This window comes from Diaporthe amygdali, assembly GCF_026229845.1.
Source record: "Diaporthe amygdali strain CAA958 chromosome Unknown NODE_6_length_1560011_cov_65_102424, whole genome shotgun sequence".
In the NCBI taxonomy this organism is placed as follows: domain Eukaryota; kingdom Fungi; phylum Ascomycota; class Sordariomycetes; order Diaporthales; family Diaporthaceae; genus Diaporthe; species Diaporthe amygdali.
This window is the reverse complement of record NW_026517026.1, coordinates 1492155-1516882: the sequence shown is the minus strand read 5'-3', so window position 1 is coordinate 1516882 and position 24728 is coordinate 1492155. Positions and strand designations below refer to the sequence as shown.

Below are 24728 nucleotides of genomic sequence, written 5' to 3'. Positions count from 1 at the left end.
TCGTCCGCCTGAAATAGACAATGGGCCGTTTCGAGCGGCTCGAATGATACCAACAGTAGTATTGGGGGCGGAAAGTGGCACCCATATTCAAAGCGATTGGTCAAGCTTGGCTATACGCGGGGACCCATGCAGGTGTTGGCGGTTAGCCTCCAGTCGCAGACAATTCACTCATTCTGCACCTGGACAACATTCGGAACATTCGACATTTGGAAGTTACGCCAGGACCAAGACTTTGGCCCGACTGTTGGACGCAGCAGACTTCGATCTTTAAACACAAGTGGTATTGAAAATTGTCACACACATTTGACAGGAAGCCGGTGGCACGGTCTCCAATAGACAGGTGCAGCTGTCGCTGTGCCGATCACCAATAGAATGGGAGTATGGGACATCCATCGAGCATAGGCCATGAAGACGATGAATTGTCGCCGTCAACAAGCTCTCATACCACTGCAGTCGGCTCTTCATCAATCTCTCGGGGGACGGCAGGCTCGAAACGCTCTTATTTCCTGAATCACCTCTCGGTAACTGCTTTCAGAAACCGACCGAAATCACCTACCCCGTCTACCAGCTCAGCTTCATCAACGGCCAAGGCTGATACCAAAAGCAAGGGACCCCTAGGACTGACCACTGTGTTCCATCCAAAAGACACAGATGGAGTACTTGCACATGTGGTTTTTGTACATGGTCTCGGTGGGGGCTCCGAGCACACCTGGACAAGAGATGGCGTATTCTGGCCTCGCGACCTGCTCCCCTCGCAGGACCCATTTCAGAGGGCTGTGATCCACACCTTTGGATATGATTCCAACTTTAAGAAAAGCAGTACTCTGAATATCACTGATTTTTCGAAGTCGTTACTGAATAGTATGCTGAACAACCCGAACACAAGGGATCTCAAAGTAGGTGGACTCATCCTTCCATGCCTCCAGATTCTAGAAGTGAGATTTGACAAATCTTCCAGGTTCCCATTGTCATCGTCTGCCATAGCATGGGCGGCCTTGTTTCAAAACGCGCTGTGGTGCTCTCGAAGCAGATACCGATCTACGAAAAAATCGCCATGAGGATAAAAGCAATAGTCTTCATTGCTACGCCCCATTCTGGATCGAATCTTGCGGGCACCCTCGATAGGCTGTTTCGCATGTCATCTGGGCTCAAGCCTTACCTCGAGGACCTGGGAAGAAACTCAGATACCGTTCAGTCAATAAACGCCGAATTTCCGACACATTCACTTGGTCTCATCCTCCACTCATTCTACGAAACTAAGCCCCTGAGCATTGGTGGCATCCGAGATGTGATGATTGTTCCCAAGGCGGAAGCCGTTCTGAACTACCCACATGAACAATCAGCACTTTTGTATGGTGACCATCGCAGTATTTGTAAGTATGCAGATGCTGCAGATCATAACTTTATTGCAGTATGGCAGGCTCTAGCCGCTTGTGTGAAAGAAGTGAAAGACCAGCTCATGGAGAGACCACCAAGTCTCGCGTCTCAGTCTAACGATGAACTCAGCAAATTCTTCAACATTTGGGAGCCACCAGTGGAGGACCTTTATCGTGTGAAATCCAATCGGCTTCCTGGTACATGCAAATGGCTCTCTGACAACTTGAGCTATCAAGAATGGCTCAAAGGATCCAGTTCCGAGCTCTATTGGCTCTGGGGCGCGCCAGGATGTGGCAAGTCTCACGCCTCTGGACTTGTTCTTGAGGATCTGGAGGGAGCTAGAAAAAGATACTGCTACTACTTCTTCACCTACGGCGATAGAACTAAATCATCGATGGAAGCCTTTCTCCTGTCAATGACTTGGCAAATGGCCACAGTTTACCCGGAGATTCAAAGGAAACTGCTGAAAATTTGCAATAAAGACCCAGGAGTAGCCAGATCTGGAGACTACAGGACACTTCTGAGGAAATTCTGGGAACAGGGCATCTTGCAATCAGACATCCCTCAGGAGACGTACTGGGTCATTGATGCCCTTGACGAGTGCCGCCAGGGCCAGGAGCTCGCGAAGTTCCTACTTCGTGTTCAGGAAAGGTCCGCTGGGATCATCCGAATGCTCATCACCGCGAGGAGTGCTTGCAGCGATTATCGCTTCCCAGCAAGCAAATTCATGGGTCTCGAGATTAAGACAGAACATACTCAAGTGGACATCGAGCGATATCTTGATACTGATAATTTCGATGCTCCAGGCGCCAGTCTGACCGAGCGAGAAAGTCTCAAAGGCCTCATCTTAGAGAAGTCAAACGGTTGCTTCCTGTGGGTCATCCTCATCCTCGAGAACCTACGCAAAATCCTTGGCACACAGGCTCGTCTTAGAGCCTTGGAAGAACTTCCTCCAGTAATGGATCAGCTCTATGCCAGAATAGTCAATTCAATCCCAGACGAGGGGAAGAAACTATCAAGGACGATCCTGACCTGGGCAGCTCTTGCCATAAGGCCGTTGAATACCACGGAAATGAAATATATTGTGGAGCGCCTAGCAATGGACGAGGTCGAGGAAGTTGAGACAATCATCTCAAGGTACTGCAATGATTTACTCTGCATCGACCAGAATCAACAAGTCAAATTGCGTCACGCATCGGCAAGGAGTTTTCTACTGCGCCAAAACATGGATGCCAACACCGACGAGGATTTTACGATCAACAAGGAAGATGGACATAAGATGCTTGCGATGGCATGCCTGAATTATCTGAATGGGCCCGAGATGAGAGCTAAACCGAAGAGAAAGATGGTGGCTGCAATACAACAACGCTCTATTTTTGCTTCTTATGCCTGCTTGGCGCTTCACGAACACGTGAACAGAAGCTCGGCATTGGATAGCGATGTCCTAGAGGGGCTGGCTACATTTCTGAAGACAAATATCATGTCGTGGATTGAGGAGCTTGCAGAGAGGGGCAATCTAGATACTGTCCTGCGGTTTGCCCAAGTTCTGAAGGTCTTCCTTCGCCGCAAGTCTAGGACCGACTTGCTGCTTTCAGACAATTGCGTTATTGTTGACACATGGTCTGTCGACCTTGTCAAGTTGGTTAGCAAGTTTGGTCGACAGTTATTGATGCACCCGCAGTCGATACTGCATTCTATCCCACCATTCTGCCCTCCGGATACAGCTCCCTACGCACAATTCGCTCGTGGCATGGGACCAACACTCACAGTGTCGGGGCTCGCTGCTCGTTCATGGGATGACTGCCTTTGCACGGTCGTCATCAGTGAACCAAAGGATGTCGCTTCAGGTAACATGCGACGCGAGCGCCTGCAAGCAATTGCAACATCAGATGACAACTTTTGTATCGGCACGTCTCTCGGCAGGGTCGCAATATTTGACGATAAGACGTGTCTGGAAGAGAGAGTGATCGACCACCAACAGCCGGTCATGCTTCTCGAGTACGCCATGCACAAGCCCTTGATGGCAAGTGCGAGTAGGAAGTTGATACGTATTCTGAACACAGAAAACTGGGACCAACAATGGGAGATCACCACACGACAGAACATTCTCGCCATGTCTTTCGTTGATGACGACCAGCTGCTCCTTGTTGCTTTGCGGAACAACACTATCATGTCTTTGAACCTCATCGACCGGACTACAGAATTTACCAGCTGGATTGACATTCTCGAAGAGCCACATCACAGCTGGTACTTGGGCTTACCTGCCGAGCATGCTATATTCAACCGAGACCGCGGACTCCTTGCCCTTGGATATAAAAACAGGCACTTGCTTGTATACAATTATGATACAGAATCCTATGAGCTCTTTGACCATCAAGATGGTCTTGTGGCTGGCATCGAGCAACACCTCTGTGTAAGCATTTCTGCCATGGCGTTCAGCAATCTACCCGATTCACCACTCCTAGCCGTCAGTTTCTCCTCTTCAGAACTTGTTCTGTACGATACAGAGCATGGAAAAATTCAAGCACGTGTGTCCCCTGTGTGGTTCTCTCACCTGGTTTCCTCTCCAGATGGTAGAACCCTTGCGGCCGCCAGATACGATGGTGCTATCGAGCTGTACGATTTTGAAACGCTTCATAAACTCTACCGCGTTCGTTCTGAAGACGGAGCCGTGTCTGCATTATGTTTTAGTGCTGACAGCACGCGGTTCATTATAATCCGTGCAGGAGGGCGGAATTGTCGCATCTGGGATCCTGCGGCTCTGTACCGCCGGGATGTTGGTCTCGACAGCGTTCGTTCCCCATCACTCGGATCAGGCAGTCAAGATGGACTCCTTGAAGAGAGTGATGATTCAATCAACCTTATCAGCGCCATCACTTGTGACCCTGGTGGTTCATTTTTCTTTGTGGGCAAAGAGGATAAGTCTGTGTCCGTTCACGACGCCCGTACAGGTCTATCGGCGGGGCTGCTCTTCTCGCATGTGGCAAGCGTAAAGGGACTTTACGTAAGTGCCAAAGGGCAATTGAAGCTCCTCGTGAGTGCGGACACCGCTGGATTCCTCATGGTTCACAAGTTGATCAACAACGCAAAACGAGAATGGTCCGTGGAACACATCTTCTCCCATCGGGGGTCAATCACGGGCGTCCAGCAATTCCTTTGCAGCGAAGACCTCACTCGAATTCTAATTGTCTCCAACGATCAAGCATCCTTGTTTTCACTGTCTAATGGGAAAGAACTCGCCGCCCGCGTCGATTGCACTCCTTCCGGCCAAAAGGCCTACGTTTGGACACAACATCCTTTGGACTCATCGCTTGTAATACATGTGGCGGCTCATCAAGTGCGTATCCACTCTTGGGATTCACTTGAGCCAATCTCAATTACAGCCACCGGCGAGAAAATAATTCAGCTTGACTTAAAGATAGCCTTGGACCCTGAGCTCCAAAATGTCACTGTGCACAGTGCTACGGGTATCTTTACTGGCACAAACACGCGGCTGGCAATATCATACTCCCCTAACAATGACCACAATACGGGACGTGGCTTGCAGGGCGGCAGAATCTTGAGTTTCTCGGCCTCTGCTTTGCTACCGAACGTACCGGACCAATCAGTAACGCCGCTAGCTGACAATCAATCTATTTATGACATGATTGATATGATCGTTGGTATGTACAGAGAACGGATGGTTTTCTTGCACATCGACGGCTGGATCTGCTCTGTGAAGGCTGGTGCACTAGAGAAGGACTCGGGGCCGGCCGGGGTCAAAAGCGAAGATGTGCTGCATCATTTCGCACCACCCTTGGGCTGGCTACGCACGAGTCGAGAGCTCTTAATAAGAGTTTCAAGACTAGGGGATGTCTTGTTCGTAGTGAAGGGCGAGGTAGCGGTCGTGAAACGGGGATTGGAACGCTCAGCGGACGTCATCGCCAGATAGTAGGGCTCTAGTTGCTGAGTTTTGCGCGATTCAACTGAGACAAGAACACGAGTTTACGCATTGGAAATTGCATAATCACTTGAATTTGTGAAGCGAGCTGCTCAACTCCGTACCCGCAACATGAGAGGATGCCCTCCTCGACCTGCGCATAAGTGATGGTTATCAATTGATGGTCATCGTAGCAGTTCCCCCAAAACGTAAGTTTTAAGACGCAAATTTTGTTTGCATACTCTAGATCGGCTGGCACTGCTCGTGAGTGCACACACAATTCATCAGGCCATGCTTCATTCCATGGACAAAGCCGGTTTTGTTCCCATCGAGTTGCATCAAAAGACACTGTACACAAGACCAATGTTTGAGGCCACCAAACTACTTAACGCCTGCCAGACGCTCCATGAGATTTCGGTCGACAATTGCAAGAAGTCTCAAAAGAACCTTCAAAGCTAGCTGAATCAGGGTACTTGGCACAACCAAACGATCTCAGACTGGCTCAAACAACCACGTCACGTTTGCTCTTACAGCGCCAGAATAGCATTGTTCAATGCTCCTTCCTCGCATCTCAGTCCACAAAATCTGGTGACACATGAATATTACCGTCGTGATCACGGAAGGCCTGCCGAAGAAGTTTGCACCAAGTCCCATAGCCCACATCAAGATGGAAGCATCGGACGAGGGGGCAGCCTGTCTCTGCGGACATCATGGCCAAGAGCTCTCTAGAGGCCGAAAGCCGTGGAGGAACGTGGTGGAAAAGATCGATTTGTTGAAGGTTTCGGAAATTCTTCATGCGCAAGAAGGCCTCTAGTAGTGTGTTCCGCCACGGGTCGTCGTTGTGATCGAACTGAAAGCCGAGCACTTTGAGGTTGCGCGCTGAGCGGCCGACCTTCCTGAGAACTTCGATCCACTGGCTACCGCTCAAGTTGATATCTCCTGTGCCGGTATACTCTTTGTGTATCTTCAGTCGAATGTTTCGAAGGTTGACTTGGTTTCTCTGGCCAATTTTTCGGAGCCATGCATGGGCATAGGTGGAGCCTTATCACGTCTTGTTAGCTGACTTCGAACTCCACACAGCTGTAGATCAATCACAAAAGTGCAAAGCTGCCCGTAAGACTCTAAATTTCCTGAGCTCGATAGTGCTTGTGCTCAGACGAACGTCTTCCGCTCAATAAATTGAAAAGGAAGGATGAACGTATTGATAGAGGCTGCTTACTGCCAAGGACGAAGTGCTTCTCGCTGAAAAAGACCCCTGTTGCCTCGTAATAGAGAACTTTGCAAGCCATTAACGGCCGCAGTGCTCGGTAGGCAAAAACCCAGCTCCGTTCCGGGGAGCGAACGAATTGAAAATCTTCGGCATTTTCACGCGCGCTGCGCGATCGATTAGCTGGCGTTCGACTAGCTCGAGCTGTTCCTTACTGGACACAGTCGTCGCTGTATTGTGCCCTGGTAAATGTAAACTCACAATTCGGTAGTCTTGGTGACCGGGCTCTTGAAGGACGAGAAGTCGATAATGTCAGACGAAACGCGACTCCCCAAACCCACATACACCTCTCTGCAAGTCTTTCGGTCAGAATCCTTCACCACTGACAGCTGGAGGAGGTATGCAAGATGTTTCATGTTGCTTACGGTCCGTTTTTCGAATGGATAAGGTTCCGAGTGATAATTACTCGCAATTCTGGGGGCAGATCCAGGATGCCCGTCTTGCGACAGGCCGGGCTTGTCTCTTCGCACTCCTGCTCAGATGCTTGTGGTCGCGTGTTTGGCTTTACTTTGCGGCTGCGACCTGCGACACGCGCACTGCGTCTGGGGAGGGTCATCTTGTTCGAAATGCGAGGGTGGGCCTTCTCCAGTTAGAGTGCACAGGGAAGTGTGAGCTGATTTTGGCCGAGCGCTGAGATCAGGCGTTGCTGATTTCGGTTGATGGTGGAAGCTGGGGTGAGGTATTGATTGCCTTGGCTTGGACGTCCAACAGCGTTGCTCATGAAATACCTTGCCTAAGCACCCAGGCAGGCAGCAGTCAAGCCCCTCGTATTTTAAGTACAGGTTGCGAACATTGTTTGCGCTTGCTGTCTCCGTCTTTTTTTTATTCTTTTTCTAATGTCGTTAGCAACTGACGCTTTGCCGTCAAGCTGACGGATTATGCGCCTTAGCCTTGGCTAAGTTCGTCAAGCATGTAATTAGTGCTTGGAAGTATTTGACGGGTCTATTCACTCAAATGCGAAATTCAGTTATGGATTAGCTGGGTCTAAGAACTGTGGCAGAAACAGGATCTCGGATGCCGCACATATTTTGCGTTCATCATAAGTCGCCCAGTCGCTCGCCATCAGGCCATGGCTTTGCCAAAGCTGGCCTCACCAAGCAGAGCTGCCTTTGCACCTAAATCACAAGCCAAACGCTGCAAACCGAAGTATAGATTTGGTTTTTACCATGATTTCAAGACTATTTTAGTATCATGGGTGGTGAAGTTTTACTGATTTATTAAATAAGATCCCAACGCTATTGTACATTATTATTCACAAGATAAAATCTTAGACACACGCGACGCAAAGGACCCTCGCTGTCCCGCGGAACTGGAACTTGTCATCGAGATGCCCGACTCCCTTCTATCTCTTACAAACTTTGGCCACGTGTTGGTCAGAACCAGGTATTTAATGCTGGTCTCAGCCTTGTCAAAAACGGTGGCATCGAACGTCGTGGGTATGTCTCCACAATACGCGATCCGATCCGTCATTGCCCGCAGCTCGACGTCAACGTCGACGTTGCTGTTCGACCTCGACCCGATGATAGGCCTCTCGGAAGCGTGTGAGGGGCGCCGGGCCGCGTTCCTCGGCCAGTCTGTACCCGGCGCAAATGGCGTGGCCGGGCTGGCCAAGCCCTTGTTTCCATACAAGACCCTCGCAGCCTTTTCGAACATCGCCTCGAGGACGACCCTGACTTGAAATGAAATGTTGATGGGGAACTCGGCGTCCTTGGGGCCAATGAACTCGGCGTAGATGTGCAGAGCCTTGTTGTATGCATCCCGTGCTGCTTCGCCTTTACCAATGGCCCGGTACCGATTCTTCCACTCGGCAACTGCCGTCAGGAATGCGACGTTCTCCCCTGAGAAGTCTTTCAGGGCCGAAAATTGTCGGAGTGGGTCCGGGTTGTGCTCCAGCACATACTCCAGGGCACCCATGCTTAGCATACTTTCTCCTGAGTAAGCAGTACCCACTGAATCGACCGTACTGGCCTTTTCAACTGTGGATATCGCCTTCCATGATTTCTGGGAAGGGCTCCCTCCCAGGATGCTGGTAGCACCTATTGTTGAGGAGCGTTCACCATTGTGATTGTGGGTTTTAGACTCCCAGGCGGTGATCATGTCAATGGTCTCTTGGCGTAATGATCGATGTCTCCACACCTGCCAACAGGGGAGGAAGATGGAGAATATCTCGAGGAACATGATCGAGAGCGCAATCCTTTTGAGATTGTTAGTCTTGCTTATTTGAGATGAACGACATTGCAAAGACACGAGATGAACAACCACATGGTCCATCACCGCGAACTAGGACGTTGAGGGACTCACCACTGTGGAGCTATCCAATATCTGTTGACGCGAGACATCCCAGGCACGTAAAGCGCTATGAGCCACATCGGTGTTGCAGGAAGGCTAAAGTATGTCAGTCGACGATGACACTTCCCATTGATGGTAGCTTGACCGGGGATACATACCCTGCGAGGCAGCAAGCAAGAGTCTGGGTCCTCCATCCCAGGGTATCGTGTATGCGTCTTGCTCGCCAGAGGACTATGGGAGCCACTATCCATGACCAGAAGAATTGCCAGATAATCGAGGGCCACCTGGAGCAGTGGTTAGTACCGCTGGCTGTGCTCAAAGTTCCTTGACCTTTGGTAACACTTACCATTCCCAACCCCTCGCTTGTTGATGATTGACGTCCCAAGGACTGCCTCCCACCTCGGTGCCCCCCACACCAAAAGACGGATGGAATTTACGTGATAGAAGGTACATGACGATAGTGAGGATAAGCTGGGTGACGTTAGCCTAGCGTCATTGACGGTGCTCTAAGTGAACCCATACCTGCAGCACCATTCCCATGCCGATGATCCAAAGCATTTTCTGCGTATGGTCCAGCTGTTGAATTCGGCCCCATACGGTCGTCGGTGTCGGTTTCCCAATCGGATAGCTTTTGCGAACGAACCTCCTCCTTTGTTGCTTAGCGATGTAGAGAAACCGTGTATTCGAAGCGTGGAAGAGCGCGATGCCGAACGGAAGATAAATCCCCATGATCCAGTACTCTGCCTGCGCCGGGAAAGGGTCCGCGATGTAGGCCATCTGGACAGCCATCCAGTATGTGTGAAGGAAGCCGATGGCGGCAAAGGACAGGTTGAGGCCGCGGATCCTTAGCAATGGCGTGTCGCGACGATACCACAGGAAACCCATCCCAGCACCCACAAGCAAAGTCCACACGCCGCACCATGATACCCAGAAGATGCCCGCCGCATCCAGATTCAGTCGAGGTTTTGAGTCGTCCATGTTTGCTGTCGACGGAGTGACGCTGTACTCGAGGTAGCGTATGTCGATATGGGACGCATACTGCGGACATAGATGTACTGATCAGAATGATACAGGCGGCCCACACCCTATTATTCAAACTCGGCTTTTCCAGCCTAGCAAACCTTCCCTGCGAGGGCCTGGAAACTGCGGCCAGGCACTCATCCCGGACCCTGCAAGGGCAGACATGTGCGCTGCCAGGGGTGGGAACGTTCGTGATACTATGTAATTATTAGCAGAGCCTCTGGCGCTAGGGACGTGATTGTATCATCCGATTCGCACACCTTCAGCCCCCACTAGGCGAGATTCAACCTGGACGCTCGAGATCTCCGCATGGTCAGGCCGGGATGCCTCGAACACCAGCCTGCAACTCGGCGAACTCGCGCGCCTCCTGCCCAGGCCCTGAGACTGAGTGCTGGGGGGTTTGGGAGCACGTCGAGTAAACTGTGCGTGTCATGGATGGAGGGCTGCCGCCTGTCGAAACAGATGGAAAGTCTGTCTGACCGCAACGTATGCTCGCGGGATCATACTCGGCACTGACTGCCTGGTCATGCGGGAAACATGTCATTGCCGTGCTGGACACTCGGCCGATGCACGAGGAACAGTGTTGCGGTTGCTTCTGGATTGGGATGTGATTTACCCTGACGCAGATCTCCGTCCGAGTAGTCCAAACCTTACCACTCGAGCAGTCGAGCTACTGCATCTCGAGAGTCAGGCTAACCAGTTGGACTTGGGTTTCACCTCGCCCCCTTTTTTCTCCTCTCAATATCGCGAGGCTTTAAGGTTGGCCTGTATAACAAAGATACCCCTGTCTATACTCGATCGGTCCGGTCTCCGTGAGATCTGGTGTGTGTGGTCGCCCAGCACTTGGTCCGATCCACAGCTCATGAGTCTCCATTCTCCACGGTCACATTGCCTTTGATAACGGCACTTTTTCTCTGGTACGATTCGGGGTCCTTTCCAAGATCTTGCAAGGACGGAATTGACCCAATGAAATGGTGGTATCCGGCTGTCCAGTGGACCGCCATGTCGGATTTGAGGCAGACGCAGATCAAACAAAAAAGCACTCTGAGGTAATCTCGGCAGAACCCCGTGGTTTGACGCCGAGTTGGCAGCAGCCTCAAAATTCATCTAAAAATCTTCAACACTAAGCCATCCCAGAACTTGAAGTCTGGCGACTAGGTCGAATGCGGCCACTGACTGGCTAGCGTTGTGGGCTCCCTCGAGACAATCTGATTGTCGCCCAGTGACGATGGGATGGAAGGGTGATCACCAAGATAGCGTCCGCCCCTAGAGCACTGAGCGACATCCATGGTGCGCGATCTGTGCGTCCCCGGAGCCAGGAACATCGTGCCAGCACGCCGCAAGCCCTGCCGTCTCGCCCTTGTGGTGTTCCCAGCACAGAGACAAAGAGAGTTCCCGCATCCGACGCAGAGCCCAGGGACGTGGACCTGGGAATGCCCAGGTAAGATTTTACGAGGAGACGCTCCACGCTGAGCCCCGCCGAGCTGAGTTGGAAGCCGAAGAAGAAGCAAACCATGTGGGACCACCTGAGTCTGTCCCCAGGGATCAAGCCGAATCTCACGATGCCCAGCAAAGTGCCGGCAGCACACCTTCCCGCCGACGAAACCCTGCCCGCGCCCGCACCGCAGATCAACGACCAGCGGGCAACCTTGCAGAGACCACCCGGCCGAGCTCCAGACCACGGACGAACGAACGAAGGAGCAAGCAGAATTTCGTCCCTCATCTCGTCGTCCCCACGGAAATCTGCGCACTGATCCTGAGCGAGTGAGTGAGTGTGATGACATTCCTACCTTTCCCCCCAGATATGCACGGACGTGACTCTGCAAGCCATGAGCACCTGCACCAGAGCTAAATGACGACGCCCACAACGTTGACGCAGACAGGGCCAAATCAGGGGACCCGGCTGTCATGCGCTGGCTGCATAAGTGCTCATCTTATCGTCAAGCTGGACGAGAGCTCACGTCCTCCTCTCTCGGGATTTGCTCGCTCGCAAGCACCCTCGCAACGTCGACTGCGCTTGCGCCCGGGAAAGAAAGCCGGCTTACCTGTCACATAGGGGGTCCGCCAAATCCCGTAACACGTACAGTAGGCAATGCTTGCCTGGCTTGCTTCAAGACGTGCGTTACTTCTAAGCCCCGAGGCAACAGGGAGCGGACAAGGCTGAGACGTGTCCCTGGTCCCCGGGAAGAACACTGCCACCCCAAAACCTACCACCAAAGAGGGCAACAGCCGCCGCCGCAGCAGCAGCAGCAGCGACAAGAAGAGCACCAGATCCCCGGCGCATGGGAGTTCTTGCCCGTCGATGCTACGCTGCCGTGCCATTCTCGACGCGCCCGCCTGGCGGGCAGGTCTCGCCGGGGATACCCAATCGGAGAGGGACCGTCTCGGGGGGGCTTCGTGCTGTTACATGCACAGTCACAGCCGATGGACGACTGCTTGAGACGTTAGATCTGCCCAGAAGTGGTGAGAATTGGAGGCGTTGACGTCTTGATCAGCTGGAAGGACTGCCATGCTGCAGGTAGTGACAGCGACTCTGATAAGGATGTGTGATATCTACACATATGCGCAGAGCGCAAACGGCCGTGCCCATCTATCAATCACCACCACAGCCGTCACGTCCGTGGATACCAGAAGGTTGCTATCGTTGATGGCGGATAAGCCGCGCAGCACTTCCCTGCCATTCCTTTACCCGTCAGAACCAGGCTACAGGGTGGCCTTCACCGCGGTACGCTAGTGCACGTCTAAGGGATCACATTCATGCTGGATTGCTTCCTCTCACACTAGGAGAGTCAGAGAAGTCAGCAGAGGATTTCACTCATGACTCTGGCCGGGGTCGCCAGCCGATGCACACGCCAAGGACATGGTAAACTTGTGAAATTATGACTAGCTATCTACAATGTGCCGTCCATCACGAGGTGGAGAGCTCTATCTCAAACCCTTCTGTCAGGGGTTTATTCAAGCTGAAGCTCAGCGCGCCGCTGACCGCGTCCCTCTCCACCGGCTCCGCCGCTTCCCTGGCCTGGACAACCTTGGAATCATCTCGCTTCGTCTGGCCGCTACCGGACCCGAGGATGGTGACCTTGGAGACGTTGACCTCGGTGCCGTAGCCGAAGGTGCCCGTGGCGGCCAGCTTGCCGTCAGCATAGACGAATTGCACGAAGGTGGTGGCGCCGCCCTGGTCGAGACTGACGCCGTCGTCCAGGTACAGCTGGCCGCGGGCGGTGCCGTCCTGGCCCAGCGGGATGAGCAGCTCGAAGTCCTTCTGCCGCAGCTCCGTGGTCGTCATGGCCGACTCGGCGCGCAGCGGCACGATCACGCCGCCGCGGAGGAACAGCGGGATGTCCGTGAGGTTCTGGTCCGTCAGCGTGGTGTAGCCGCCGGTCGTGTTGACCTGCACGCCTGTGTACCAGTCGTAGAACACGTCGTCGGGGAGGTAGACGTCGACGCTGGTGCTGTTCTCCTCCGTCACGGGGGCGACGAGCAGGGCGTCGCCGTAGAAATACTCTAGCTCTAGCCCGAATGTCTCCTCATCCTCGGGATACAAGTAGAACACGGGATTGAGCAGCGGTGTTCCGTCGACGGTCTGCTGGTACAGTGCTGTATAAATGTAGTCGAGAAGCCGGTAGCGGATGTCGATGACCTTGCGCGCGGCCTCGGCGACCGATTCCCAGCGGTAGAACTCCTGGGAGATCGTCGGTATATATGCATTGTGGTTGCGGAAGAAGGGCTGGAAGGCACCGAGCAGTGCCCAGCGAGCACAGAGGGACTCAGTCGTGTCGTCACCAAAGCCACAGACATCAGAACCAACCATCGGGACCTGGTAAATAGAGGAGAAAGCCAGCATCATCCGGATAGACCAGCGATAATGATTCCAAGTCGACAAGTTGTCGCCGAGCCAGTGGCCCACCTTCGCACCAGCACCCGCGAACGTCGAGCGCGTGATGATCAGGGGCCGCAGTTCTGGTCGTCGCGCAAGCATGGACTCACGGGATGCCACCGACATCATCGAGCCGTACAGGTTGTGCGTGTCATACATTGCCAAGCCGTTCTGGTGAATAAGATCTGTGTTTACGGTATGGTTTGAAATGCCCCCCTCTGCTGCATTCCACTCTGGAAGGAAGGCGGCTTTGTTGTGGATAGCATACTTTGGGTACAGAAGGTCGCGCCCAGGAAGACCCATCTGCTCTCCTGGCTCTTGCCGGACACGAAGATCAAGTTGTTCAGGAGAGGGTCCCCGAGGTTGGCCTGAGATTGATCCACGGAGCTCAAGGCCGCTCTTGTGGACAGCCCTTGCTCCAAGCTGCGCAGTTGCGTTGCAGTCTGAGCCTGGAGGCTGGAAATCACAAGGCCAGCCGGGAAGCGGGCGCGGCCACGTTCGTACAGCTGGTGGCTGAGGAGGGTAGCCGATTGCCGCTGCTTGTTCGGGGGCGTCGTCGCAGGGGAAGTTGCAGGCGAAGTTCGAGGGCTCATTCATATCAATCCACAAGGCATCGATGTCGACTCCAGTCTCCGGGCTGAAGAAGAGAGCGAACTCATTGTCCCAGTAGGCCGAGATGTTTTGAGAGAACCAGTCGGGGAACGCAGTGACACCTGGCCACACAACACCCTGCCAGACGGAACCATTCTCGCGGAGAAGGAAAATGTTGTCCTGAACTCCACGGTTGAACGGTGGGTAGTCATAATAGGCGGTTGCTGGGTCAACTATAGTACTTTGATGTCAGTATACGCGCTCAAGAAGACGGGCTCACATCTCATCGTGAGTGCTTGCCAGCTCTCGATTTTCCACACATTATGCCCGCTTTGCGTTCTGATCGCTTGTTATTTGAGCAAGCACCTCACTTTTTCAGAATCATGGCTTCATGACTCTTCCATACCCCTAGAAGTGATCTCCCGGCGGGCTTGGAGATTACCAGCATGTCAAACCCTACATCTTGCGTATCAAAAGCCAGGCAGTGAGCGGCATTGCATGAGCCATGATAAATTCTTGCGCGCAGAATCGAGGCTGCGAGGCCTTCAAATTTCTGCCGCGATTGTTTCACACGCGATCAAAGCAAGATGAGAAGTACTCACCCATCACAATATAATGCTGGTCAGCATTGTGCAAATGATCAACAAGCTCTCGCATCAAGTCCAAGGGGAACCTCTCCGGATCGAGCGAAAAGACCCTGCGCAGATCCATGTAGTCGATGTCAGTCCACATGGTCTCGAGGGGGATGGCGGCCTGGCTGTAGTTGTAAACAACCTCAGCCACGTCGTAGACATCCTGGTAGCCGTAGCGGCACTGGTGGAATCCGAGGCCCCAGTACGGCATCATGGCGGGCAGGCCGGCGACCTCGGCGTACTGGCGCGAGACGTCGAGGGGCCCGGGCCCGGCCATGAAGTAGAAGTCGAGCACCCCGCCGAGGGTGTTGTACTCGAGATACTGGCCAGACTCGTCGGTGCGGTTGAGGAAGACATCCATGCCGTTGGAGTTGAGCAGGAAGACGCCGTGGGTGCCGGCGGCGCCGCGGTGTTCGAAGTACACCGGGTGGTTACCGTACAGGTTGGCGCCGTTGGGGGTGCCGTACGCGTCTTGCGACCACAGCGTGCGGATGTAGTCGGTGGTGTTGAGGCGGAAAGGGTCCGAGTGCTCGCCCAGGCCGTAGAGGTTGGGATTCTCGGGCAGGCTGGTCCTCAGGCGCAGGTACTGCGATTCAAAGACGAGGCTGGCGGCCGATGTGTCGAAAAGGACCTCCCCTGTGTCGCTGCGCGAGATGTCGAAGGAGAAAGGCGACTCGACATAGCTGAATCTGAGGGCCGATGTGGCATTGCCGCTGGAGTTGCTGGCCGGCCGCGGGAAGACAGACTCAGGAACTTGGTAGACGGAGTTTGCTGCATCCTGGATCTTGACATGAACGCGGGTGGCTGTCTCGTAGGTCACCTCGAGTGTGAGATTTTGCAGGTCGTCCCCATACACATTACATGCAGTCCCGGCCAGGGATAGATCAGCAGTGAGGCCTGTCGCTGTAGTCTTCACATTGCTGGCCTGGTAGCCCGGGCAAGCAGCAAGTAAGTCATCGCTAGGAGCGTCTCTGGGTCTCAGGGAAGAGGAGGCCAAGGAGGTCGTTGCAGATACCAGAGTGGCGAACAGCCAGCAGAGGGTGGCTGGCTTTGCCATGGTGAGGAGGAGGGCTGGTATTGCTTCTTCTGCCTCTTGCTCTGGCTGTGTCTAGGGCTGGCGCGTACGGACAAGAGAAGACAGGGCGCTGTTGAGTCAGATGCAGAGCAACATGAGGCCTTCTTATATTGTCTCGAGAAGATGACCAAGATAAATATGAGCCTAAGCGAGAGTTTGTTCGAGGTAAGCTCGTATCCACACTCAGAATGGTTCCAAGCCTACATGTGCGTGTTCTGCCATTTGCAGGCTTCCCCTCATGATCCCAAGACAAGGAACGGCTGACGGCGAATGACGATCATGTCACGGTAAGGACGAACATGCAGGCCCGCTGCGTGGTAACAGTCTACCAGTCGTAGTCGGTGCCTGGGCTGCAGGGCGTATGCAGTGCACAGTGGCACGCGCAAGGATTCGGTACAAAAGAAAAAGGTAGTGTCAGTTCATCTCGCCGGGGCCGGGCTTGGCGTGGACAAACGGCGCATGTCTGGGCAGGATCAAGACCTGAAAACAGGGAGAATCAGTGACGAGCGTCTGCTTGTGTGCGGTCATCAGACCGTTGTTGGTGCAGCTCGGACGGTGGCCATCACGGTTGAGGGCGAACATTTGAGCGACATGAGGCCGAAGAGCTAGTACATTTGGAGGCAGAGAGTGATGAGGGTGAGATGGTCTGGCTGTCTGGTGGTGAGCTGCTCCAATGTGAGAAGTCGTCTCTCAATCCTTCCCTGGGATGCCCCTGGCCCAGGACCGCATCCTCCACGGCATATTGGCGAATTGCAGGCGGGGAGCGGCCCCAATGCGGTATCTAAGTCTTGACAATGTACCCCGCATTTTAGCATTTTCTGGGTGGGGAAATTGGGAGAAACAGCTGTGGGCATTATAGGAGCCATCACTGCGCGGCAGGATGCGGAAATGAGGAGGGAAAAGCTTATGTATTTTTACTCCCCCCCCAAGAGGCAGGCCTAGACAAAACCCACAAGCCCACCCACAACCTACAGCAGGCATCCCGCAATCTGACTTTCATCTTCACATTTATACTCCAGAGTCATGCTGTCTGCCCATCCATGCTTGACAACAGGATTTCTGGTCCGGTCTTGCCGTCGGAGATTGATCTTCTTGGCTCCGCGGAATAGGGGACAATGGAAGCCCCGTCACGCAACACAGATGAATTGGTAGAGGGTTCTTCCAGACAGATTAGAAATAGCTATCAAGAACTCAGATATATACATGTGAGTGTCACCAGATGGTCCCACTCATCACATGCCACATCGGGGCCCCCTCAGCTTGCAGGCACCATGATCCTGTCCACATCAGGCCCATAAGTCCCATCAGTCTGTGAGATAACAACCACATTGTCACTGCCCGACTTGAGGGCACAGTTAACCACGCTCGACCCGGGCGCGCCGTTGCCCGAGGCAGTCGGCAGGAACGCAATCTTCTGCTTGACCCCGTTGCACGTCACGTCCGCGTACCGCTGGGAGGAGTCGCCGTTCTCGTACTTTATGCGGATCGAGCTCGTCGTCGCGGCGCTGCTCACGACCCCGCTGAACGTGACAGTGCCGCCCGTGCTGCCGCCGATGTACCCGGCCGCGGAGCCGCCGCTGCACCCGCTGCAGGTCACCGTCTTGGCGCCGTTGGTGAGCGTCGCCGCCTCGCCCTCGGGCTGGCTCTCGCTCGGGCCCGCCGTCCACGCCCCCCCGCCCGCGACGTTGGGCACCCAGTTGACGTAGTTCGCCATGGTCACCGTTGTGCCCGAGAACGTCAGGGGCAGCCACACGTAAGTCGACGCCATCAGGTTGGACGATACCCAGCGGTCGCCCAGGTACATGGTCAGGCTGTTGGACACGGGCAGCACGTAGTTGGTCTGCGACGTGTACGTGTTGCTCCCTGCCGTCGCAAATGTCGCCCACGCCGACCACCCGGACGACAGGCTCGTCGAATATGTGTAGACGTTGTCGTTTGCATTCCAGCCTGTCAGCTTGGATGCGAAAAGGAAGTAGTAGCCGTTTTTCTTCACGATCGCCGGTGCCTCGTAGCTGCCGAAAGTGTAGACGCTGGACGAAACGTTGAGGTAGTCCGAGGTGAGCGCGTCGATCCGGAGGCCGTTAGCACGCTATGAGGGAGTGTCAGTCAATCAGACATAAGAATGTCGTATTAGACCAAGACTCACGTCTTCCGTCAGCAGATACGCCTTCCCATCGTCATCCTGGAACAGCCCAATGTCACGCGATTGGAACCCGAGCGGCCGCCAGCTGCCCAGGTAATTATATGTGCCGCACACCGAGTCACCGGTCGCGACGCCGACCTTGGCCTCGCCGTACGACGAGTCGTCGATGTGCAGGTAGAGCACGTACTTCTTGGTGGACGAGTTGTAGATGACCTTTGGCCTCTCGACGACGCGGCTGGGGCCCAGGTCGCCCGACGCCGTGCGCGACAGCAGCGCGCCGACGTAGGTCCACGACACGAGGTCCTTGGACGAGTAGCAGTTGATGTTCTGGAACGCCGAGCCCGTGGTCTTGTCCTCGCCGATCAGGTAATATGTCCCGTCGACCTCGATGACACCAGCGCCGTGGGCCTGGACGTGAGCGCCGGTGTTGGTCTGGGTGCAATACGTCAGTCATGAGAATTCGCAGTTGCAGGGCTCCGCACAGGTTAATTGGCTTACACCGGTCACCGTCGCCCCGGGCACGATCTGGAGAGACGCATAGGCCACGCCTGCTGAGAGCAGCAGCGAGAGGGAGCGGAGTAGGTTCACCATCGTGAGTGGCGGACTGGGACCGGAATACGCTCTGTGTGTGTTTCCGGGCACGCGCTGCTTCTTCCTGTACCTCAGGGCCAAGAGAATCGCATCCCTTCCCAGGGTCTAATTTTCCGGTGCGGAAGCAACTCTTCTTTTATGCGCTTCTTCCCACCTTGCCCCCAGGTACGAGGCGGTCCACCCTCGCATTGAACCTCCCCCACCGCGGGTGCATGCGATACGACAATCAGGCTTATTTGGCTCCGACACCCCCGAAGCGGAGTATAAACGTCCGAAAGCAGAAGCTCGCTGCGACCCATGAGCCCCCCTCGTGACCGCGTTCTGTGCCTGAGTAGAAGGGCCTTCCAAGATTTTGGGTTCCATCGCAGCAAATCGGTAGTCGTAGACCATGAACCTGGGGTAAAAGCGACGGTGGGACTGGGTCGGCGGGAATCAACAACAAACAATAAGTGCTCGAATCGGCCCCGCGGGCGACGACGGGCAGGGTTACACGCAGTGGGGTCCCAGGCTGTCAACTGATGATCCGGCCAAACCATGCTGCCTGAAGATGGGATGGCAGCTGGTCCGTTCGTCACCGTTGCCGAGGCTCAGCTTGGAAAACTGCTTGTCACATACGCACGAGCAAAGTCGCAGCGAGCCTCGCACAAAGCCTTGTATGCCGTTTGTTTCCAAGTGAAAGTGAAGTGCAGAGACCCAAATATACCCAGATATTGTCCTTGATGTTTCATTCATTCGCACGTCTCAGCAAGCGGGAATATGTACAACTGAAGGCCCGACACTGCACGAGAGAAATGACCGCTATGCCAGCAAGCATCAACACCATTCCAATTTCCGACAACACGCCCATCAATGTATATGATCCCAACTCCAAAATTAACAATGCCTTTTCATTATGTCAAAGGACGCCATCAAGAAAATACGACCAATCTTCCATCCATTGTAAGGAGCTGCCGTGGTCCATTTCCCACGTTTGAATCAAGCTAGATATAAATATGTAAGTACTGCACTGATTACGAAACCCAACTGCGGGTCACGGAGTTATCTCTTTGAGACTTTCAATCCTGGCCTGGGTCTCCGGCCTTTCAACCTCTGGAACCATCTGCCTCCCCTGAGCGAAGTTCAGCCGAAACGTCGACAGAGGTGGAAATCATGCCGTCCCTTGGGAATTGGCTGGGCTTGCGCGCCTCAACACTCCAAGCCTGCATTTCGACTCTGCCGCGTTTGCCCGAGCTCTCAGCCGGCGGTCGGAGATCTTTTGATGGACGCGGACGCATCATCGTTGCCTGTGAAAGCGGGCCATCCACCGTCCTGCGCATGATATTCAATGTTGCGCTCCGTCCTGAGGATGCGTGACACCCTCAGGACGTGCCTGTGTACGATTCGTGAGTATTGGCGACGTGATGCCTTTCAATTGTGGAAAGAAGGATCCCGTGGCAATCTTGCTCTCCAATGGTGTGATATATCGAGTTTGTGAGAAGACGCCCGGATTGCTTGTATACTTAGAAATGGCGTGTACTGGACCTGCAAATGAAGGTCGAACAGGTCTCAAAGAACACATCCTCTCCGATACTGTTGCCGAAGTCTGTTCTGTCCTTTCCGGCCTCGAAAAGGATCCCATGTTAAGTCCCAGGTTTCGAGGCGCGAGGTCCATAACTGATGGATTGTGATGCTGCCTGCGTGTAGGCATGGCCGGTCGGGAGCCCGAGAAATGGAAATTCGTAGAGCCGCTAACCGCGGGTTGGCTGAACAAAACGGTTTTGTGTGTTGCCTGCACGACCGCGACTCGGCCGTTCTTCTAGTCGTCCGTGTCCATCCGATCGTGCATCGCCGTTGACGTCGCCACTACGATTGAGTTTGGGTCATGTTCGTCATCTTCGATGTTGTCCTCGGACTTATTGCCGTTCGCAATGTCATCCAACTTGTCCACCTTCTCCTCCAGCTTGCCCCCATCCGAGATGAAGGAGCTGTTGACTATGGAATCGCGTCGATCCATATCTCCATTGCTGGCGTTCTGTGTTGAGAACCTGTATCCTCCATTTTCATCCCGCTCGATGATAGCTTCGTCAAGAGCCCATTTAGCCAGCATGGGGTCGACTCCGAGCCTGACGCCATCTCCCTTTTCCATGTGGCGACCTACGTGCTCGGTCCACTCATCCCAGGCTATATGGCCTTCAAACTCCTTCTGGCAATCGTGTTTGGGACAAGACACCAACTGAGGCGGCTCCCGACGTGTGACTAGGCAAGAATGCTGCATTTCCTTGACATGATTCTCCCATTCAGAGTTCAATTTGCTGTCGCCTTTGGTCAGTGCCTTCTTAATAGCGAACGGGGCGTGCATCCTCCGAAGATGTTGCGTAAAGAGGTCTTTTCGATTGAACTCGTTGCCTTTACCCTCTGCGGCGCTAGATGGGCACTGTGAGCAGCGGTAGTATTGAAGGCACAAGTGTTGGGAGGCGATGTGGCGCTTCCACTCGTTCTTGGAACCGAATGTGCTGGTGCATCCGGCGAAAGAGAATGCACAAGGGAACGGTCGCGTATGAGCAGCGGCGACGTGTTTGCGCAGCGAGGAGGAATCCTTGAAAGGTGCATGGCTGCAGAGGGTGCATCGAGTGTCCTGCTTGGGCTGCGCTTTTGCTAAAGGTTTCCGAGCTGGTGGGGCCGGCTTGGGTTTCGAAGCAGAGCCATTGAGGTCTGCCGAGTAGTGGACGTCTTCCATCCCGGACTCATTGGCACCTGACGACGGTGAATCCCGTTGTCGGGCGTCAGAGACGGCGCTTGCCGCGCCATCGCTCACGTGCCTAACGTGGCTCAGTGCTTTGAGCTGCTCGGCTGCCTCCTTCATCTCAGCTGAGTCCTGACCGTCGTCCCTGACAGAAGCCGCAGTCGCGATCACGCTCGCTGTCGGGGCTGAGCTGGGAAGCGGATTTCTGGTTGGCGCCTCTTGCCGCATCGGCAGCTCTGAATAACTGGACGCCTGTTGGGCTATCGCCTCATGCCGTCGCTTGCTAGCCGGGCTACTAGTAGCCGCCTCTCTAGCCTCAAGTAGAATGCGACCATCCTCCACTGCCTTGTGATTGACAGGAGGCACAGGCGTCGACTTGACAAGACCCTTGTACAGGTCTATCATATTGTGAGAATTGATGTAGCCCAGGAAGCAGCAGACCTTGTCGTGTTGGAAAACATTCCATATGGACTGAGGCATGGAGATCAGGAGCATCGTTGGGGGTCCGAGGAACATGCCCTCCATGGTTATCTTGGACGCAATGGGTGGAGTTTGCTGCAGCCACTGGTTGTAGAACATCATGTCCGGATTCGCATCACCAACAAAAGTGGTGCACACAAGCACTCTGGCCTCATCGAAGGTGAGATCAGGCAATGGACCGGATCCAGAAGCATCTTTTGCCTCTGCATCGTGGGCGGACGTACGACCTGGGCGCAGAGGCGCCAGAGTAAGGTTCTGGGACTTGCCTGGGGTAAGGGTGAAGAATGTGGGGGACTTCTCGACAGGCGGCTTTCCCGCTCCACCATTGCTGAGCTTCGCAGTCAAATCATCATGCCTCTGGCGCATAATCTCCTCGTACAGCCTCTGTGCAGTGAAGGGTCTCCCCGAGCTGAGCCTGCGAAGGGATTCGACCAGGTGGGTTGTGAAGGAGTGCGTGTGATAGTCAGCGTCCCTCTGGCCCGGGCTGTATGCGGCAATGGCCTGCTTCACTCCGTGGCTACCGGCGACTGGAGCATCGTGGATGGCGCATGTATCCAAAAGGAGCAGGATGTCAGATGAGGCATCCTCGAAGAGGCAGCGCACGCCGCTCCACTTGAGCTTGCAAGCATCCTCTCGAGTATTACTACGTAGCAGGGTCAGTGTGCTGGACGGGAGATTTGACACGACGCTGCATGGCACAGTCCGGCACAGATCACTCACCTTGCCCAGTACAACTGCTTGTCGGCGCCAACATAGCCGTGCCCAGCATAGTAGATGATCAACAAATGATCACTCCTGGCGTTGTCCATAAAAGCAGCCATTTGGACACCAAGCTTGATGCTGGGGTTCGGTACGGTGGGTATTGCCCACTTGTCGGTGTGGTAGTTGTACTTCTCGCGGAAGACCTTCTCCAGGGCCACCAGCTCGTGCTCTACGGAGGTGTCCTCCTCCCAGCGCAGGAGCAAGACGGAGGCGCTGGTGTAGGAGGGCGTCTTCTCCATCTTGCGGTATATGAGCATGGCAGCATCCTGCAGGTGGCGGGCAAACGACTCGAAATCATGGCGTTCAGCGGCGTGGGCAGGTTCCTGCACGGGGAAGTGTTGGCGAGTCTACGCGTGAGGGCATCGTGGTTAGTCTGAGGACGACTCATGCAACATGTCAAGGCAATTGGTTCACGTCCTCACCTGCTCCGGACTGTACTGAGCCTGCTGGGGGGTGGTGGCAGGGGTGGGAACGGTGGCGGCGGCGGCGGCAGTTGCTGAAGCAGTTGGAATGGGAGCAGGTTCTGGGACCTTGGGCGCAAGCCTGCGCCGCTTGTTGGGAGGATCCATCTCGCAGGGCGGGCTTGGGGAGCTGGAGCTGGCTTGAGCCTGAGCTGGTACGCGACGGGCAGTATAAGAGGAATTGCACGGCTGCGACCCAGGGTGCAAGGTACTAGAATACCATGGAACAATGTGTTGTGGGCGGCGGGAGGAGGGAATGTGGTCGTGGTCGTGGTTTGTGGTGGACAGACAAATTGTGGTCGAGGGCTGGGTAAGGCTGGGGCAGTTGGAAGGGGGGGGTGCGGTTGAAAAGAGAAGGAGGGAGGGCTGAAGCCTCGTGGGCGGTGGGCGAGCAGGGCGAGGCGGGCAGCCCTTTCAGAAGGGAAAGCGGAGTAAGCTGCTGCACTGCGCAACGCTGAGAGGTGAGGAGTCGGCAGCGCAGCCCGGTGGGAACAGGGACCCACCCGCCCAGCCTCTGCACCACTCACCAGCGGCCACAGGCGGGCGGCACGCCTGACTGCGGCGGCCTAGTGGAGGGGGGAGCTTGGAGCTTGTGCTGCGGTGGCTGCGGGAGCACGGCAGCCTTGTATATCTACTTGCTCGTACTGCTGCAATTGCGTGCAAAGTCAGGTCACTCGACCAGGCCCCCTCCCCAATGGCGCAATCCAATGAGACGAGGCCAACACCCCTCGGGCCAATCATGTCGGACCTCGATCTTAGGTGCAGCAATTTGTGTTTGCGGTCCTCCATCAGGCTTCGCCTTTCCGTTCTTCTCCTCATTTCTGGCCCTCCCATCTCCTCTCCTCCCTCTCTCCTCTCGGGCTCCTCTCTCCCACTCCTGGCTCAGTCTCCCCTCTGTGTCTCTGTACTCCGTTCGGGCTTCACGATTGGCTTCCTCCGCCCCAATCAGAACCGAGACCAGGCCACGGACTGCAGCATATTCGACACGCCTAGCCCTTCCTCGCCTGCGCCATCTGCGGCCACGTCAATCCCCAAGGTTCCAAGCTTACAGCTTATGTTCCATTCATTGCCAGGGCTTCATCTGTCTCGTCATCTCCTCTCCTCTCTCATCCCTTCGTCTCTGGCCAAGCTTGCACCTACGGAACTGGCTGGCCTGGTGAATCAAAATGCCGCTTTCCCCACGACTTCTGCCATGCCAATAGCCGCTCAGGATATATTTCCCCCAGGTGGGGGTTTTCCCACCACACAGACGCACGCCCAGCCAATCAGGGAAAAGCCGTAGCCTGTCGCACGCACGATGCGTGTGTGAGTGCATACTCAAGACTTAGCGCATAGTCAGCCGTTCTTAGACCTCGGCCTCGCATTCACTCACTCTGCGTAATCGCCCAATCCCCGCCACCTTTGATCGTCCCTCCCCAAACACCAATGGCAGCCCGTCATCACAACAGCTCGTGCTAGCCACATAAGCCCCAAGGGCGCATCTTATCATTTGATTCTTGTGCCTGCCGCTGCCCTCCGTAAT

General features: G+C 54.7%; 5 protein-coding genes across 5 annotated transcripts; 1 reads left to right on the top strand and 4 right to left on the bottom strand.

The window, feature by feature from the left end:
- Positions 1–380: 380 nt before the first annotated feature.
- On the top strand, positions 381–5308 carry J7T55_001198 (uncharacterized protein; the record flags this gene model as incomplete). The annotated part of the gene is made up of 2 exons (XM_053140489.1): positions 381–896; positions 959–5308. The coding sequence occupies 2 exons, from the start codon at positions 381–383 to the stop codon at positions 5306–5308; spliced, it is 4866 nt and encodes a 1621-aa protein (XP_052996843.1).
- A 559-nt stretch (positions 5309–5867) lies between these two features.
- Positions 5868–9830, bottom strand: J7T55_001197 (uncharacterized protein; the record flags this gene model as incomplete). Its single annotated transcript, XM_053140488.1, has 10 exons — positions 5868–6337; positions 6516–6670; positions 6765–6854; positions 6929–7099; positions 7418–7458; positions 7917–8757; positions 8865–8948; positions 9011–9136; positions 9199–9323; positions 9375–9830. 10 exons carry the CDS (start codon positions 9828–9830, stop codon positions 5868–5870), a joined length of 2559 nt encoding a protein of 852 aa, XP_052996842.1.
- A 2950-nt stretch (positions 9831–12780) lies between these two features.
- Positions 12781–16029, bottom strand: J7T55_001196 (glycosyl hydrolase family 31; the record flags this gene model as incomplete). The annotated part of the gene is made up of 2 exons (XM_053140487.1): positions 12781–14573; positions 14943–16029. The coding sequence occupies 2 exons, from the start codon at positions 16027–16029 to the stop codon at positions 12781–12783; spliced, it is 2880 nt and encodes a 959-aa protein (XP_052996841.1).
- A 1273-nt stretch (positions 16030–17302) lies between these two features.
- On the bottom strand, positions 17303–18781 carry J7T55_001195 (galactan 1-3-beta-galactosidase; the record flags this gene model as incomplete). The annotated part of the gene is made up of 3 exons (XM_053140486.1): positions 17303–18136; positions 18194–18622; positions 18689–18781. The coding sequence occupies 3 exons, from the start codon at positions 18779–18781 to the stop codon at positions 17303–17305; spliced, it is 1356 nt and encodes a 451-aa protein (XP_052996840.1).
- Positions 18782–20576: 1795 nt separating this feature from the next.
- Positions 20577–23314, bottom strand: J7T55_001194 (c2h2 finger domain-containing protein; the record flags this gene model as incomplete). The annotated part of the gene is made up of 3 exons (XM_053140485.1): positions 20577–22626; positions 22704–23092; positions 23168–23314. 3 exons carry the CDS (start codon positions 23312–23314, stop codon positions 20577–20579), a joined length of 2586 nt encoding a protein of 861 aa, XP_052996839.1.
- Between the last annotated feature and the right edge of the window lie 1414 nt (positions 23315–24728).